Below are 14443 nucleotides of genomic sequence, written 5' to 3'. Positions count from 1 at the left end.
GTGTGCAGTTAAAAATGTACTTAAGAACCTGGACACAAATGTAAAAAATCAAATATTACATCCCTGGAAGTGTTCAAGGCCAGATTGGGTAGGGATTGAAACAACCTGGTCTGGTGGAAGGTGTCCCTGCCCATGCCAAGGGGGTGGCACTAAATTACCTTTAAGGTGCCTTGCAACACAGACCATGCCATGCTAATTCCATGAAATCTCATGTGGAGGAAAGTGACTTCTTTGTTCAAGCTGTGCACACTCCTCCTGGTCCTCCCAGTGCTGCCCCACCTTGGGGCAGAAACTTAGGCAGAAGGAGAGTTTTTGTTGGCCCTCCTGAAGAGAGGGTGGCATCTAAAGGAGTTTTCCATCTCCACTTCCATGTTTTCATGGCTCTGATTTCTGGAGCAGTGTTCTAGGGCGAGGGGAATCAGCCTTTTGAGAGGGTCAAGAGGCAGATGACCCAGTTGAACAGTGACCCTCTGCCATGTCCCCCAGGCTACATCCACCTGCTGTCCCCCTTCATTGAGATGATCCTGTGGTACGTGGGGCTGTCGGCTTGTCTGGGCCTGACCGTGGCTCTCTGCATCCTCTCCGACATCATCGCGCTCCTGACCTTCCACATCTACTGCTTCTATGTCTACGGGGCCAGGTGAGTCCCCCTCCCTCTCTGGGCTTTGCTTGGAAACCCCTCAGGCTGTGGTGAAGCATTTAGTCCTGATGCAGTTCTCCTGAATTCACAGTTTAACCCACAGTCATTTCTTGCAGTCTTTTAAGCTTGTAGAAATGATGGCCACAGTAGTACGAGCAAACCATCTTTCATGTCTCCTCCATTTAGATATTTATCTGTTATGGAAGTGACCTGGGAAAATGAAACTACATGACAGGCAGAGGACAAGAAAGCAGCTCACCCCATCCCTTTGATCCAGCCTCTTAGTACTGTCCTCCATTGCTCCCTGCCAGAGATTTGGAGGGGAACTGGAGAAGAGGAGGAGGAGAGGGGAACCCCTGCAGTTTTGGAGAAGCCCCAAAATCCCTGTCTCTGCCCTGCTTCAGAGGTCCTTGCCTGCACTGTGGAGCACAGGTGGCAGTTTAGGGTTACAGGGGATCTTGTGCCACAATTCTGGTGTCATTGCCTGGAGAGTCCCATGGCCTGAGAGCTGGGCAGAGGCTCTGAATGATTAGGGGGAGTGCAGGGGACTTTGGGGCACATCTAGGGCATGTTGGGCTTTCTGTGCAAGAGGTGCCCATCACTGTGCTCTATTCCTGCTTTCCTCTAATTTGTGCTGCACCAAGGAGTCCCACAGGCCACAGGATGTGCTTGCCAGGGAGATAGGATACAAGAGATGAAGGACATTTTGCCTTATAAAGTACAGAATGGCCATCATCCCTCCTCAGACTTTACATAGGAAACAGCACAAGAAATAGAAAATCTTTAGATATGGGTAGTTTAGGGAATGGTTGGAAATACTGAGACCTGATTTATGAGCTGGATCTGTTGTGAGCATAAGTCTTACAGCCAGAATCAGTAATGTCAGGAGTGCGAGGTCTCTTCCCAACACCTCTAATTACTGGAATTTCTCTGCTGGTCTGGGAGGAATGGCCTTGCTCATCCTCTTTGTGCAGAGTGGTACTAGGAAGTAGGAAAAGCATTTTGTTAGCTGATTGCTCTTCCCTGGAGCTCCAGGGAGCCAGCTTACCCGTCCTGTCAGAAGTACAGAGTGTACAGCTGTGTGCTGTCCCCATGGAGAGCCAGCAAGAGTCAGCAGTCACTCACAGCCACCACAGCCCCCTGCACTCCTGCAGCTGGCTGGAGGAAGAATTTTCTGGTTCAGGTGCTGGTAAAGCCTGAGATCCCCTTGTGGAGCAAACCACAGAGTGAAACGAGGGCAGGCATGTGTATGCAGGCAGCAGGGCAGGTGGGGCAGGTGCCACTGCAGCAACACCCACTGGGTGTCATGCCAGGGGATGCAGGGAGAGCGTGGCCTTAGTCAGAGCCATGGGTAGGTGTGTGCCAGAACCTGGAGGAGTTGTCCTGGGCTCCCTCCTGCCTAGAGATTAGTGCACCAAGCTGTGCCTGCCAGTCTGGAGGCACCCTGCCAATTCCTTGAAGCAGTTGGTGTTCCTCAAACCAGATTCTTCTCTTGGATGAGACTCCTTGCCTCTGCTTTCAGATTGCTGCTGTGAAATCTGAGCAGCCTCCACACCTTAGCTAGCCTGGTTTACCAGTCTGGCTTTTGTAGCTCAGGCTTTCTCAGACTCTGTTCTGCCCCATACATTGGCCATGTACCCTTTCTTTACATCCCTGTGTGTTGGCACTGCTGCCCAGGGCACTTTGTGCCTCCTCTCCATCCCAAGGGCACTTTCTTCCTTGATGTTGTTCCTTAAAGAGGTGTCTCCCTTGTCACCCCAAGTTTCCCTCACTGTTGTCATTTTTCTGTGAGGGAAATAGCTCCAAGTCTCACATAATCAAGTTCTGAAAGCCTAAGAAAGGAGTGCAGTAGGGGCCACCTGGCATTTCACTGGTCTCTTCCCACTCTGAAGGATTTTTAGAGCTGTGGGTTACTAGAGAAGCTCCAGGGGCTCCACTCACAATTGCATTGCATTGACTCAGGTGTGGGGGTGAGACCTTGGCCAGCCCTGTCTGGAAGGGTCTGAAGGCAGGGGAAGGGACAGATCTGAACTGGGGAGACACAGATGAGCTAGGGGAAATAGGATTGATGGTTCTTCTCACAGAATCATGGAAAGGTTTGGGTTGGAAGGGGCCTTAAAGCTCATCTCCTGCCATGGCAGGGACACCTTCCACTATCCCAGGTTGCTCCAAATCCCATCCATCGTGGCCTTGGCCACTTCTGGGGATCCAGGGGCAGCCACAGCTTCTCTGGGCACCCTGTGCCATGGCCTCAGCACCCTTTTGCTGCAGGGAAGGTGTTGCCATGAGGCTGGTGACTGCTACAGCTCCAGGGCATGGCCTGGCCTTTGCCCTCCAGTGGCCCCAGAGCTGGCTGCAGTAGCCCCTGTGCCAGGGACCAGCCCAGACAGGGTTGACTGAGCCATAAGGATTTATCTGCATCATTCTCCCTGCCACCCCTAGCTCTGCAGGTGGGTGAGTGGGCGTGGGGCTGTGCTGGTGACAGCTGGGTGATGTTGGAGCTGAGAGCTGCCAGCTGTGCTGCAGAGTCTTCTCTTTGCTCAGGCTCTACTGCCTGAAGATCTACGGCCTGTCCTCTCTGTGGCGCCTGTTCCGGGGCAAGAAGTGGAACGTGCTGCGGCAGCGGGTGGATTCCTGCTCCTATGACCTCGACCAGGTAGTGCCACAGCCCCGGGGACACCCCAGGGCAGTGCCTGGTGATGCCCTCCCTCCTGCTCTGACTGATACTGGGACAGACACAGGAGCCTTTGTGGTGCCCAGAACAAGGACATACCCCAACACTCTGAGCCTATGGCTCCTCTGCTGCCTTACAGCACTCCTTGACTGCCCTGCAGCACTCCTTCATTGCCTTAGACTCCTTCCCTGCCCTGCAACATCCCTTCCTTACCTGCAGCAGTCCTTCCCTTCCCTTCCCTTCCCTTCCCTTCCCTTCCCTTCCCTTCCCTTCCCTTCCCTTCCCTTCCCTTCCCTTCCCTTCCCTTCCCTTCCCTTCCCTTCCCTTCCCTTCCCTTCCCTTCCCTTCCCTTCCCTTCCCTTCCCTTCCCTTCCCTTCCCTTCCCCAGAGGGCCAAGCTGTGGCAAGTGCAGAGCTGCCCTGAGCTTGTGCCAGGCACCCTGCGAGCTGCGGTGGGTGCTGCAGGTGCCGGTGGGTGCTGCAGATGCCGGGAGCTCCCGAGCCTGGAGTGGGAATGGGGGAGGGATGGAGGCAGTTGGAAATGTGGTGCCCAGCAGTGTTGCCACAGTAACAGCCGTGGCAGCGTTTCTATTAAAAGGCCCCGTTTCATTCACGTTGTGCTGGAGCCTGGCCCACACACTCTCACTCAGGCAGAGGCAGTTCTTTGTGAAGTGCTGTAAGCTCTTTTTAATTTCTGAAATGCCATGCAAAAGTCCAGCAGAGCCTGAACGGCTGCAGGCCAGCAGCTGCAAACATCACTGAAATAATACAGTAATATTTGGAAACTTGCAGGGTCAGCGCCTCTCTCTATTACAACAGATAACCTTGAGCTTCCTGCACCACAGCTGAGAGCTGGTTTTCTGTTTCTTTGGTGATTAAAATCCTCCGTGCCAGGTTTGCATCAGGGCTCATTCCCAGTGTACTTTGAGGAGAATTGGTTTGGCACTTGAGGCTTCATCCTGCTGCTCTGGAGACCAGTGGGAATTGTGTCGCTGGACGGGTAGGAAGAGACATTCAAAGCAGACCTTAAAAGACTTTTGGAGGTTTAAACAACTGCAGTGGAGTGACAGGAGAAGGGAGAAACAACTGTGAGGAGAATGGATTGGGTTGTGCTCTATTCCTGGTTACATCCCTAAAGCTGTGCTGCTGATCCACCTGCGTGCTGTGGCTGCTAGGTTGTTTTCTTTCATGATATCCCACAGCTGTGGTCCCTTTTTGTGGAGGTTGCAGTGCCCTGTGCTCCTGTGGCTCTCTGATCTGGAAGTGGTGACTGGAAATAGAAGAGTCAGGTACCTGTTTGGTATAAATCTGAATTCTCCCACTTGGAATTATTTAGACCTACGCCAACCTACGCTGGTCCAGAATAAAAATAACTTTTTCTGTGGGCAGTGGAGCTAATGACACCTACTTCCTTAGGGATTTTTCTCCTTCATCCTCTAAATATTGCTCCCCGGTTCCAGCTTCTTTGTCTCTCCCACCTTCCCACTGAGCAAGAGGCAGAATTCCTGTGGCTGGAAGCTCAGCCAGTTGCTGCTGGGAATGTTTATCACAAATAATTCTGTCAGGTTTGTGCCAGGTGCCTGCACTGCTAAAACAAGGAGGAACAAAAGTACTTCTCAATTCTTTCCAGAATTCCCATTCAAGTTACCACTTCTTTGTTATTTTCCACATTTTTCTGGTAAAATCTGATCAGTGGCTCTAAAACTTTTGGGGACAGAGAATGGAAAAAATTGCAAGATCACTTAAGTCTAGTTTCCTAAGGAAGCTGGCCTGAAATGGGAAATCTTGAATGTTGTCTGTAAAGGAAAAGTGCTGTCAGGATCCAGCTATTATCTTTCCAAATGTACTCCCATAATAAGGAGTTTTGAAGAAGGCCCAGTGAGAGGAGAAATACTGAAAATGTCCAAGGTAACAACATTATTCATACAGGCAAGATAAAAACACTGATGGAGTTCTGCAAGCTTCCATTGCCTCAGAGTCTCCTATTTTTTATTTGTAATGTATTTTATTTTACCATCGCTCTGCTCATGATTGTGTTTCCTTTTTCCCTAGTTGTTTATTGGGACTTTGCTGTTCACAATCCTGCTGTTCCTTCTGCCTACAACTGCACTGTATTATTTGGTGTTTACCCTGGTAAGATTTAACCCTTGAAACAAGTCAAACACTCTCTTCTGAGGTAGTAAAAAATGGTTTCCTAGACATTTATGGTCATCCATAAAGAAAATAAAAATGTGGGTGTCTTAGGAAGGATTCTCACACAGCTCATGTTAGTGTTTTTCCAAAGAGAATTCTCAGCAAATCCTGTCCAGCAGGACAAACTGTTTCCCTCCCTTTCTCTCAGAAGTTGATATGTTTCTGTCCACATCTGTGGTGATGGCCTCTCTAGTCTGATCCAGAACTTTTTTTTCCCCAGGGAATTAACTTGCTGTATTAAATGTTTTCATCCAACAATGTTTTCATTTCCTCAGAGGTTTGAACTTCTTTATTTTTCTTTTCTTCTCCCAATATGACCAGTCCTCTCCGTGGTCTGCCTGGAGCCAAATTTTCCACAAAAAGTGGCCATCACATGCTTTCAGCGTCTTTTTTGAGCCCTCTCTTTTCAGATGAGATTGGCAGCAGAAAATAGCTGCAGTGTGACAAAGGAGGTGCTTTAGTCAGGGACAGAAAACACAGAGCAGGAAGCTCATTTCTGCTGCTCTGCTCTTGCTTAAACTCTACGTGGGGTTTCTTCAGGCTGAAATGAGCTGTTGCAACTCACTGTTGGAGGGAGGAAAATTTACATTCACTGGTACACAGACTCAAAGTTGGAGATTTTGGGCTTCCTTTTCAACTGTGGCTGTTGAAAGTGGAAGTTCTCACGTCCTTGCTGGTCACAGCTTCTCCAGCTGTAGGAGCTTCATTCCAGTTACCCCTAAAACCCAGATTGCTGAGGACCCTCACACAGGGTCTGGATGCTCAGCACTTCCAGACATCACACCCACTTTGGGAGGCCTTAGCTTAGCACACAGCAGTGTTAGATCCCAGCTCAGCTCAGGAATTGACAAGTGTTTAATCTCCTGTTTCCTGAGATGTTCTGTTAAACTGGTTTTTGTAGCTCCGGTTGCTGGTGGTGGTTGTGCAAGGCCTCATACACTTGCTAGTGGACCTGATTGACTCCCTGCCACTTTATTCCCTCATCCTTCGCCTCTGCAGATCCTACAGGCTCGCAGGTGAGTCCCTCAGTTCTGCCCCTGCAGCACTTCAAGCATTTATGCATTATGTGCTTGATTTTGGTGCACTGGGTCACTCCTGAACTGAGGATGCAGTGGGGGTAGGAAGGAGCCCGAGGCTTGAGTTGTGCAGGTGTCCCTGCTGTGAACCAGTTCCTGCAAGGAGCAGGACGAGGGTGTCAATGGAAAGAAATCTGAACCTGAAGCAGAATCAGGAGCACCTTTAGAAAGTCCTTGGCCACTAAAAATTACATCCAAACAAGCACCATATAAACGAGGTCAACTTTTATTCCAGTTCCAGACTACAAGGTCAGGTAAAACTTATGTGAGTCAAACATGGCGTGGAGCTGTGTCAGGGCAGGGTCAGGTTGGGTATCAGGAAAGGTTCTTCCCCCAGAGGGTGCTGGGCACTGCCAGGCTCCCCAGGGAATGGGCACAGCCCCAAGGCTGCCAGAGCTCCAGGAGTGTTTGGACAATGATCTGGCATGCCCAGGGTGGGATTGTTGGGGTGTCTGTGCAGGGACAGGAGCTGGGCTGGATGATCCTTGTCCTTTCCAAATCAGGATATTCCATGATTCTGTGAAACAAGCTCATAACTTCGGGTGTTTGGACTCTGAAACAAGCCAAATCACAAAAATATTTGGAATATCAGCTGTTCCAAAGGGTTGGATCTGCAGTAGTTGCAGATCAATGGAGCTCTTTCAGTTCTATGCTGACTTTGACTGACTGAAGCCCTGGTGTTTGGATGAATTTCAAAGCTCTGGGCAGAGTTCAGATAATCATTCCCTTTTTGAGACTAATCTGTCACCATTTTGAAACCAGTCATTGTTTTTTCACTTTGGATAACCATAAACCAGGGCTGGCACCAGAGTAAGGACTCAGTTTGGAATGCCTTTGACCGTCCACAGCTATGGTTGGTCTAGTTACAGTCAAGCACATCTAAATTATTATCTCCCATCCTTTCAAAGAGCATGCAGCAGAAATTTAGCATAGAAGAAAGAGCCTGATCATCAGTAAGCTGAGGCAGTCATCAAAGGCAGAGGAAGCTTGAGGCAACCTCAGCAGCTTTGTCTGCTGGAGCACTGCCAGGCTCAGTTTTGGGAAGGTAGAGCTGGGCTCTGTTACTAACTCTGTTGCTTTTCCATGGAAGCCTTCAGCAGGTTTGTGTGAATTTCCTGGCAGAAACATCTTAAACCCTTCAGGGCTGTCTTTGGGGAGCAGGAAATGCTGCTGAAGAAAACTGACCCAGTAATGGGCAGGATGTAGGGCAGGAGGAAATCTTGGTGCCACTGAGAGGTTGAAGACCATGAATTCCTTTAGGTTATGTAAGGCCACAGGTTACTTCTCCTCATTCCTGTTCAGCCAGGTCTCTGCTGCAGGAAACAAGCCCCCACCCGAGTAGGGGGTTGACTTCTCAGCTGTGTTCCTTAAGTGGCACTGCAGTGCCCTGGTGTCTGTGAGAGGAAGAGGCATCTGAGCATTTCTGCAACCTGTGTTCCTACACCAGCACAATGCTGTGGCATGGCAACAGGAACAGATGGAGCAGTTGAATCCAACTCAAAGGACTTGAGAGAGTACACATCACATGGTGTCCTCACTGCTGAGGTGCTGCCTCCCTTGTCAGACTCAGAACTTGGAGAAGACATCCTCTGGCAGGTGTTAGGGCAGCTGATTCTACAGGCACCATCAAGATGGTTCTACCAACATGAATGGATAGTTTTTGTGGTAGAAAGGGGGTTGAGTTCAACTCGGTTCAGTTGTGGCATATGGCCTCCAAGTTCTTTGATTCAGTGTCTGAATTGACAAAATACTCCACTGATGAAGCCCAGGCCAGGGGTAGGTGAATGATCCATCCACACACCAGAAACTAAATGCATTTTTTTCTTTCCGCACATCCAAAGTGAAATATTTTTGACTTCCAAAAACCTTTCTTATCTAGATCACAGCTGATGTCCTCTGTGCAAGAGTTCTGTGCACCCAGTGCCAGCTCAAGGGGTGCCACCTTGGTTGGGATGTGGATTCACAGCCTGAAGAAAGGACCAGCAGGGGTTCCAGGGCTCTCAGACTGCCCACACAGGATACCAGCATTGTTTGATTGTGAACAGGCCAGCTTGTTTTTACTCTACTTCCCTTTCCCAACATTCACAGTGGAATTGTTGGGACAGATTTTGTCATAGTCCTATAGCACCTGCCACAATTGCTGGAGTACAAACCCTCCCTTGAGTGTGCTGTCACGTGAAACAAGGCAAATGAATTCATGTCCTGACCTCTCCTGTGCCATTGCTGATGCCTTTGTACAGGAAAAGCAGACCCCTGAGCTCTGGAGCTGGCTGGAAGTCAGGGAATAGTTCAGGGTTCTTCTGTGCTGGAGTGATCTGCAGGAGCCTGAGCCCTGCTGCTCTTCCCATGAGAGGGAACTGCTCAGAGTCCTGAGCTCTGCAGTCACCTGCAGGCCATTCTAAAATGAATTTATAGCCTTTTTGTGCTTGTATTTTCTTAGAAGTGTAAGACTCTTGAGCAATTAAATAATCTAATTAAGAAAGTGTTGGCTTGAAGCTTTAGAAGGGAGATGTGTGGCCAGGACCTACAAAACCAGCATTTGCTCAGATAATGGATTACTGTTCCTGGGGTAAGACTGCAGGGTCTTACCACATGTCTGAACCTTCAGTGCCTGCTTGTTTCTGTCTCTCTCTGACAAAGTCTGCCAGAAAAGTAGTTTCTGGAATGGCTTAGACACTTCCTCGTAGCCAAAGCTCTATGAATCACATTGAGCACTTTGGTCATCCAGCACGTTTGCTTGTTGAGGCCCAAGGTACTCAAACATCTATTTCAAGCCACTGGGGAAGCCCTTCTATCAATATAATCCAGCAAAATGCAGATAAATCCCTCCTGTCCTGGACAGAAAAGTTGAATGATTTAGGGAGAGAGTTTAAACCAGAGCTGTGTGCTAGAGAAGAGCACTCCATCCCAGGAGTGAACTGTATGATTTTAATTAATTCAGAGCTTGAGGAAAAAGAGAAAACATTTTGGTTTTTCAGCGTTCAAGAGTCATAGAGATACTGCAGCAGTGGCACTTACACTCACAGTGGTGAGGAGTTTTATTCTGTTTGTGCTCCTGTCAGTGTTTGATCTGTGCCTTAGTCTTCTCTCGTCTTCTTACCTGCAGGAAAGAATAACAGGGCATGCTTGGCTGGATCAGGTTTGCAGAGATGGATTGGTGATTTTATTTCTGTGAAGTAATTTGACATCTTTGTAAGAAAAAATGCCTCTCTGGTCCAAGCTGTTACCTTTGAAACACTGTATTAAATCTCTGTGTGCACTGTGTCACCTTCAGAATCCAAAATCTTTTCTATTTATCTTTACAGTATTGGCAATGAGGCAAATCCAAGAGGAAATAGGAAAGTGGCAGGTTTGATGGGGTTAGCCTCTTAAAAACATGTGGATGCTGGGATTAATGGGCAGGGATTGCTTTGAAATGTTGTAATGCCTCCAGGTCAGCCACTTCCCTCCCTTATCCTGAAAGAGGGACAGATCTGCACATGTGCTCTGTCTACATGAGCACAAATTAAAGACAGGCTCTCTGCCTGCTGCTAACATGGAGTTCCCATTCTGATGGAAGTTTGGGAAAATTGGAAGGTTTTTCCAGTCCCTCTATCATCCTCATGTCTGGCTGGCTGATTTCTAGGCTTTGTGCTTGCCCTAGGACTGAGTTTTCCAGCTGGAGTTGAGAGGGGTTACTTTTAATGGAGCTGTGTCATTAGGCTTAAAGCACTGTAGAGACAATCCATGCTTCCTGTTGAAAGTGGGGAACGTTCCCAAATCCAGAAAGGTTGAAGAGAGTTTCTAGGGAATCAGTGCTCGGCCAACAGCACTGGGCAGCAAATTCAAGGTCTGTGCTCCAGGCATTGAACCATGGAATGTCCTGAGTGGGAAAGGACCACAGGGATCATCAACTCTTGGCCCTGCACAGGACACTCCAACAATCCCACCATGGTTTTGCTTTCCTTGTTTTGTGTCTTTGCAGCTGGAGTGAAGTTCAGAGTCCTTGAGCAGCAGGATGGAAAACCTCTGCGGCTCCTTATGCAGGTGAGGCCCCAATGCCTTCCCCCAGAGTGACCCCAGTCCATCTGTGCTGCTCCCACTGAAAGGCTCCACTTCAACATTATCAGCTGTAAAATGCTGAAACAAGGGAAATAATCTTGTGTTGCTGTGGCTGACTGCTGCTTTCTGTGCTTTTTGATGCCCTGTTTGTGTCCTGTGTTTGGAGGAGATGCAGTGCCCTGGATGGTGTGAAATGTAGAAGGGGAGTAGGAGAAGCACAGAGCTGTGTTACTTCTGGGATTAAGACCTCATGCCATTATCACCTCCTGGCTCTGTGCAGCTTCATGTGATAAATTGCTGAACACTGGGAGAAGCAAAGAAGGCAGTTAACCCTCCAGAATGAAGCAGCAGGAAAAGCTCTTCCCCTCCAGTGGTGCTGGAAAGCCTTGGCTGCTCCATGAGGCCAGCAGGACGAGAGCCTGGGCAAGATGAGGGAGGAAAGTTGCCCTGGTGAGGGGCATGGGCAAAGCTTACCTGTCCCACGCTCTGGCATCAAAAGATACTAAAGGAAATTATCTTCTGAAAAGAAATGAAGTGTTGGCAGCAGGGAAGTTCTCCTTACACTTTCAGGAGTGAAATTTCTGTCTCCTGACCCAGCAGGAACACAGCCGTGTTCCAGGGAGGCTTTTCTTGCTCTCTGCATCCTAAAGAGGGGAGGCTGCCAGTAGTGTATAACACTTATAAAAGCACTTGGACACTGGGGGAGTGTGTGGGAAGGATTTAACTGCAGCTTGCCAGTCCTTTTGCTTTTTCCATCACCAGTCCCACCCTATTTCAGCAAAGGTCAGGCTAGCAGGGAACCAGCAAACCAGCTAGTAGCAATTCCAGAGGGAATCCCTTCTACAGATGTCTTCTAGGGCAGAACTAGCATTCTCTAAGCAAGCTGTCTTCCCAGCTCCTGCCTTTCAGTAGGATAGTGGTGTAAGAACCAAAATGTGCCATCCTCTATAGCCAGGAGATTCCAGGAAAAGGAAACCAGGCACCAGAGATGAATCATAGGAGCTGCATAGGAGCAGAGGCTTTGGCATCAGTGTGTGTGAGAGATGAGGTGGATGGAGTCTGCAGAGAGAAAAGACCATGACTTAAAGAGCAAAGGCAGTGAGTCATATGACTGTGATGAATTTTCCTTGGACCACTGCAGGAAGATCCATTTTCTATCTGAAATATAGCACAAGTCATCACCTCAAGAGGTGGAAGTGCTGCTGTAGATGTCTGTCCCAGCCCTCAGTTCCAATAGTAATGAGCAGACAGTCAGAAAAGGCACTTTTTTGGCTCTCTTTGTGTTGGTGGAAATGAAAAATGGGCTTGTGTCAGAAGTCCTGCTGAATATCCCACTTTCTGATAGCCTTTGGAGAGGGTAATCTAAAAACCCTATTTTTAAGTGAAATTCTTATTTATTGTACAAGTGATGTGCCTCTCTTGAGAATCTGCAGTGGCTTTGCCCCGTCTCTATGTGGAAGCCCTCTTGGAGCAGTGCCTGGTGGAAGTCAGGCTGGATGCATGGATCTACAGCCATAATAATTGCAGCTGTAGGTGATAGTCTGAGCTGTCCTGTGGGGCACTGGGAATGGATTAGAAATCAATAATGCTGGGTTTGAGCATTCCCAACCAGCTCCTAATTCAGCCAAGGGATTATTTTTGATTTTTAAGGTAGTGCCTCTGGAATACAAAGTCCAGACCCTGGAGGGGGGCAGAGGATGGGGGATGACATTTCCATTTCAAATGCTACTTAATATTCTTCAGGAAGTCTTACATAGATCAGTATTTTCATTAGTGTTTAAAGTAATTTCTTTTGGTGCACAAGAAGAAATATTTCTGGCAGTGTGGCACAACTGAACTGATAGCCTAGGGAGAAAACTGGCTTTAAGCTGAAGGAGGGCAGGTCTGGAGTAGATATTAGGAAAAAATTCTTCCCTGTGAGGGTGGGCAGGCCCTGGCACAGGGTGCCCAGAGCAGCTGTGGCTGCCCCTGGATCCCTGGCAGTGCCCAATACCAGGTTGGACAGGGCTTGGAGCAGCCTGGGATAGTGGGAGGTGCCCCTGCCCATGGCAGAGGTGCAACAAGATGGGCTTTAAGGTTCCTTCCAACCCAAACAGTCTGAGATTCTGGGATTCTAGATCACAATGAGTTTGATCCATTCATGTACCTTCTGCTGAAAGTCTCATCTTCTCCAGCAATTGCTTTGGAAAGGGTTGAACAGCAGAGAAAGGGAAAAGGGAACAGCTCCATTAGGATGGGTATTCTAGCAGGGTTTATTACAGATTTGACCTACAGAACTTTCATAAGGGGAACAAATATTGCCTCTTCACTAATTAATAAAAATAATGAGTTTTTCCTGTTTGCCTCCATTTGTACCAGTAGAGGCAGAGACCTGAATTGCTTTGGCTGTAAGAAACCCTGATTGTTACAGTGGCCAGTGCTACCCCTGGGTGTCACCACTCCACCCAGAGATGCTTCTCAACAAGAAATGTTGTGTGCAGACCTTCCAGCCCACACAGCTAATAGCCAAAGCAACACACGCTGTGCCTCTCCCTTGTAGGGCAGCAGTTCCTGTCCTCCTGCCCAGCATGTTTGCACTTCAGACACTCTGCTTTGCCTACAGCTGAGGAAATGGGCAGAAATAGTTACTCGTGTTTTACAGCTGTTAGTGCTGGGGACAGGTTTCTTTGGCCTTCCCCCCTCCCCTGTGTTTATTCTATTTTATAATTTTCCCTGCAAACAGCTGCCCTGCCTTTTTCCTAAACTTCCTATAGATGCTTCTGCGTATGGGCATTTCCCCCTTCTGCTTGAGCACTCTTGTACTTTGAAACTAATTTGACAAAGATCTCCAGGATTAGTTCTAATGAGCCCTTAGCTCAATCCCACTTTCCAAGAGCCACGTCTCTGTAGGCACTGGGGGTTCATCCCTCACCACTCCATGAGCTCCAAGCAGCTGAAGCAAGCTGGTGGCACAGGCAGACTCCCAGAAATCCTGATGCTTTTTAGTGGACAAAAAAAAAAATTCAGCTTTTACCAGGTAGTGACTCTGTGCATGGGTTTGCTGTCTCTCTTTCCTTTTGAGGCTGGATTCTGTGCTGTGAATTGCAGTCTCCTTCCCCAGAGCTGCTAGGTTGGTTCCAGCAGAGCTGAATCCTTTTGCTAGGGAAGGATGTCCTTCCATTTCTCTCCACTGACCAAGCTTTCCCTGCCTCTGGAAGCCCCCACCCCTGGGCATCTCTCATGGTCTGAGCCCCATCATTTCTGTGCCATCTTTTTTGGTCCTTTGGAGGCTGTGCTGTGCATCCTTTTCATGCCACACTGGGTCCATCCTGTGGACTTCACCTGTCTTCCTACCCTGATTGCTTCACTGGGATGAGCATTTCAAAGGTCTGACATGCCTCTATCACCCCTTGTACAGTAAGTGTGTCTGTTCATATCCCTGTCTTCAGAAGGTCAATGCAGCAACTGGGGACCATGGACAGAACTTTTGTAGGCACAGACTTGGGGTGGTGATTGAAGTCAAATTAAAAAAGATTAACTCAGCCAAGAAGACTTAATTGAAAATGATAATGAGGAGCTCTGTGGTGTGATCCTGTCATGCTGGGACTTGGTTGCACTGGGTGGTTTCAGGTGATACCAGGTTTAACTTCACACACATCTGTGGGCTGAGGGCTCTTAACAGGTACAGCTAAATTCCAGAGGAGTTCCTGGAGTCCCAGTGCATCCCCAGTGCAGTACTAGATGTAGATTTAAATTAGATATTGGGAAACATTTCTTCACGAGAAGGGTGGTGAGACGCTGGCACAGCTGCCCAGGGCAGTGGTGGAATCACCATCCCTGG

The 14443-nt window shown here is 48.6% G+C and overlaps 1 protein-coding gene across 3 annotated transcripts in view; it reads left to right on the top strand.

Annotated features, from left to right (window-relative positions):
* The window catches only part of PIGQ (phosphatidylinositol glycan anchor biosynthesis class Q), a 37711-nt gene that overhangs the window by 18481 nt on the left and 4787 nt on the right, over nucleotides 1–14443 (top strand). For 2 of the 3 annotated variants that reach the window (XM_064389802.1, XM_064389803.1), the window contains exons 6-10: nucleotides 487–640; nucleotides 3185–3296; nucleotides 5366–5446; nucleotides 6408–6522; nucleotides 10547–10608. In XM_064389802.1, the coding sequence (XP_064245872.1) occupies nucleotides 487–640; nucleotides 3185–3296; nucleotides 5366–5446; nucleotides 6408–6522; nucleotides 10547–10608 (524 nt within the window). The remainder of the gene's footprint in view (nucleotides 1–486; nucleotides 641–3184; nucleotides 3297–5365; nucleotides 5447–6407; nucleotides 6523–10546; nucleotides 10609–14443) is intronic. The other variant, XM_064389804.1, reaches the window with a different exon arrangement.

The sequence above is a fragment of the Passer domesticus genome, chromosome 15 (genome assembly GCF_036417665.1).
Source record: "Passer domesticus isolate bPasDom1 chromosome 15, bPasDom1.hap1, whole genome shotgun sequence".
NCBI lineage: Eukaryota > Metazoa > Chordata > Aves > Passeriformes > Passeridae > Passer > Passer domesticus.
The sequence above is the reverse complement of the archived record's forward strand: the minus strand, read 5'-3'. Positions and strand labels throughout refer to the sequence as shown.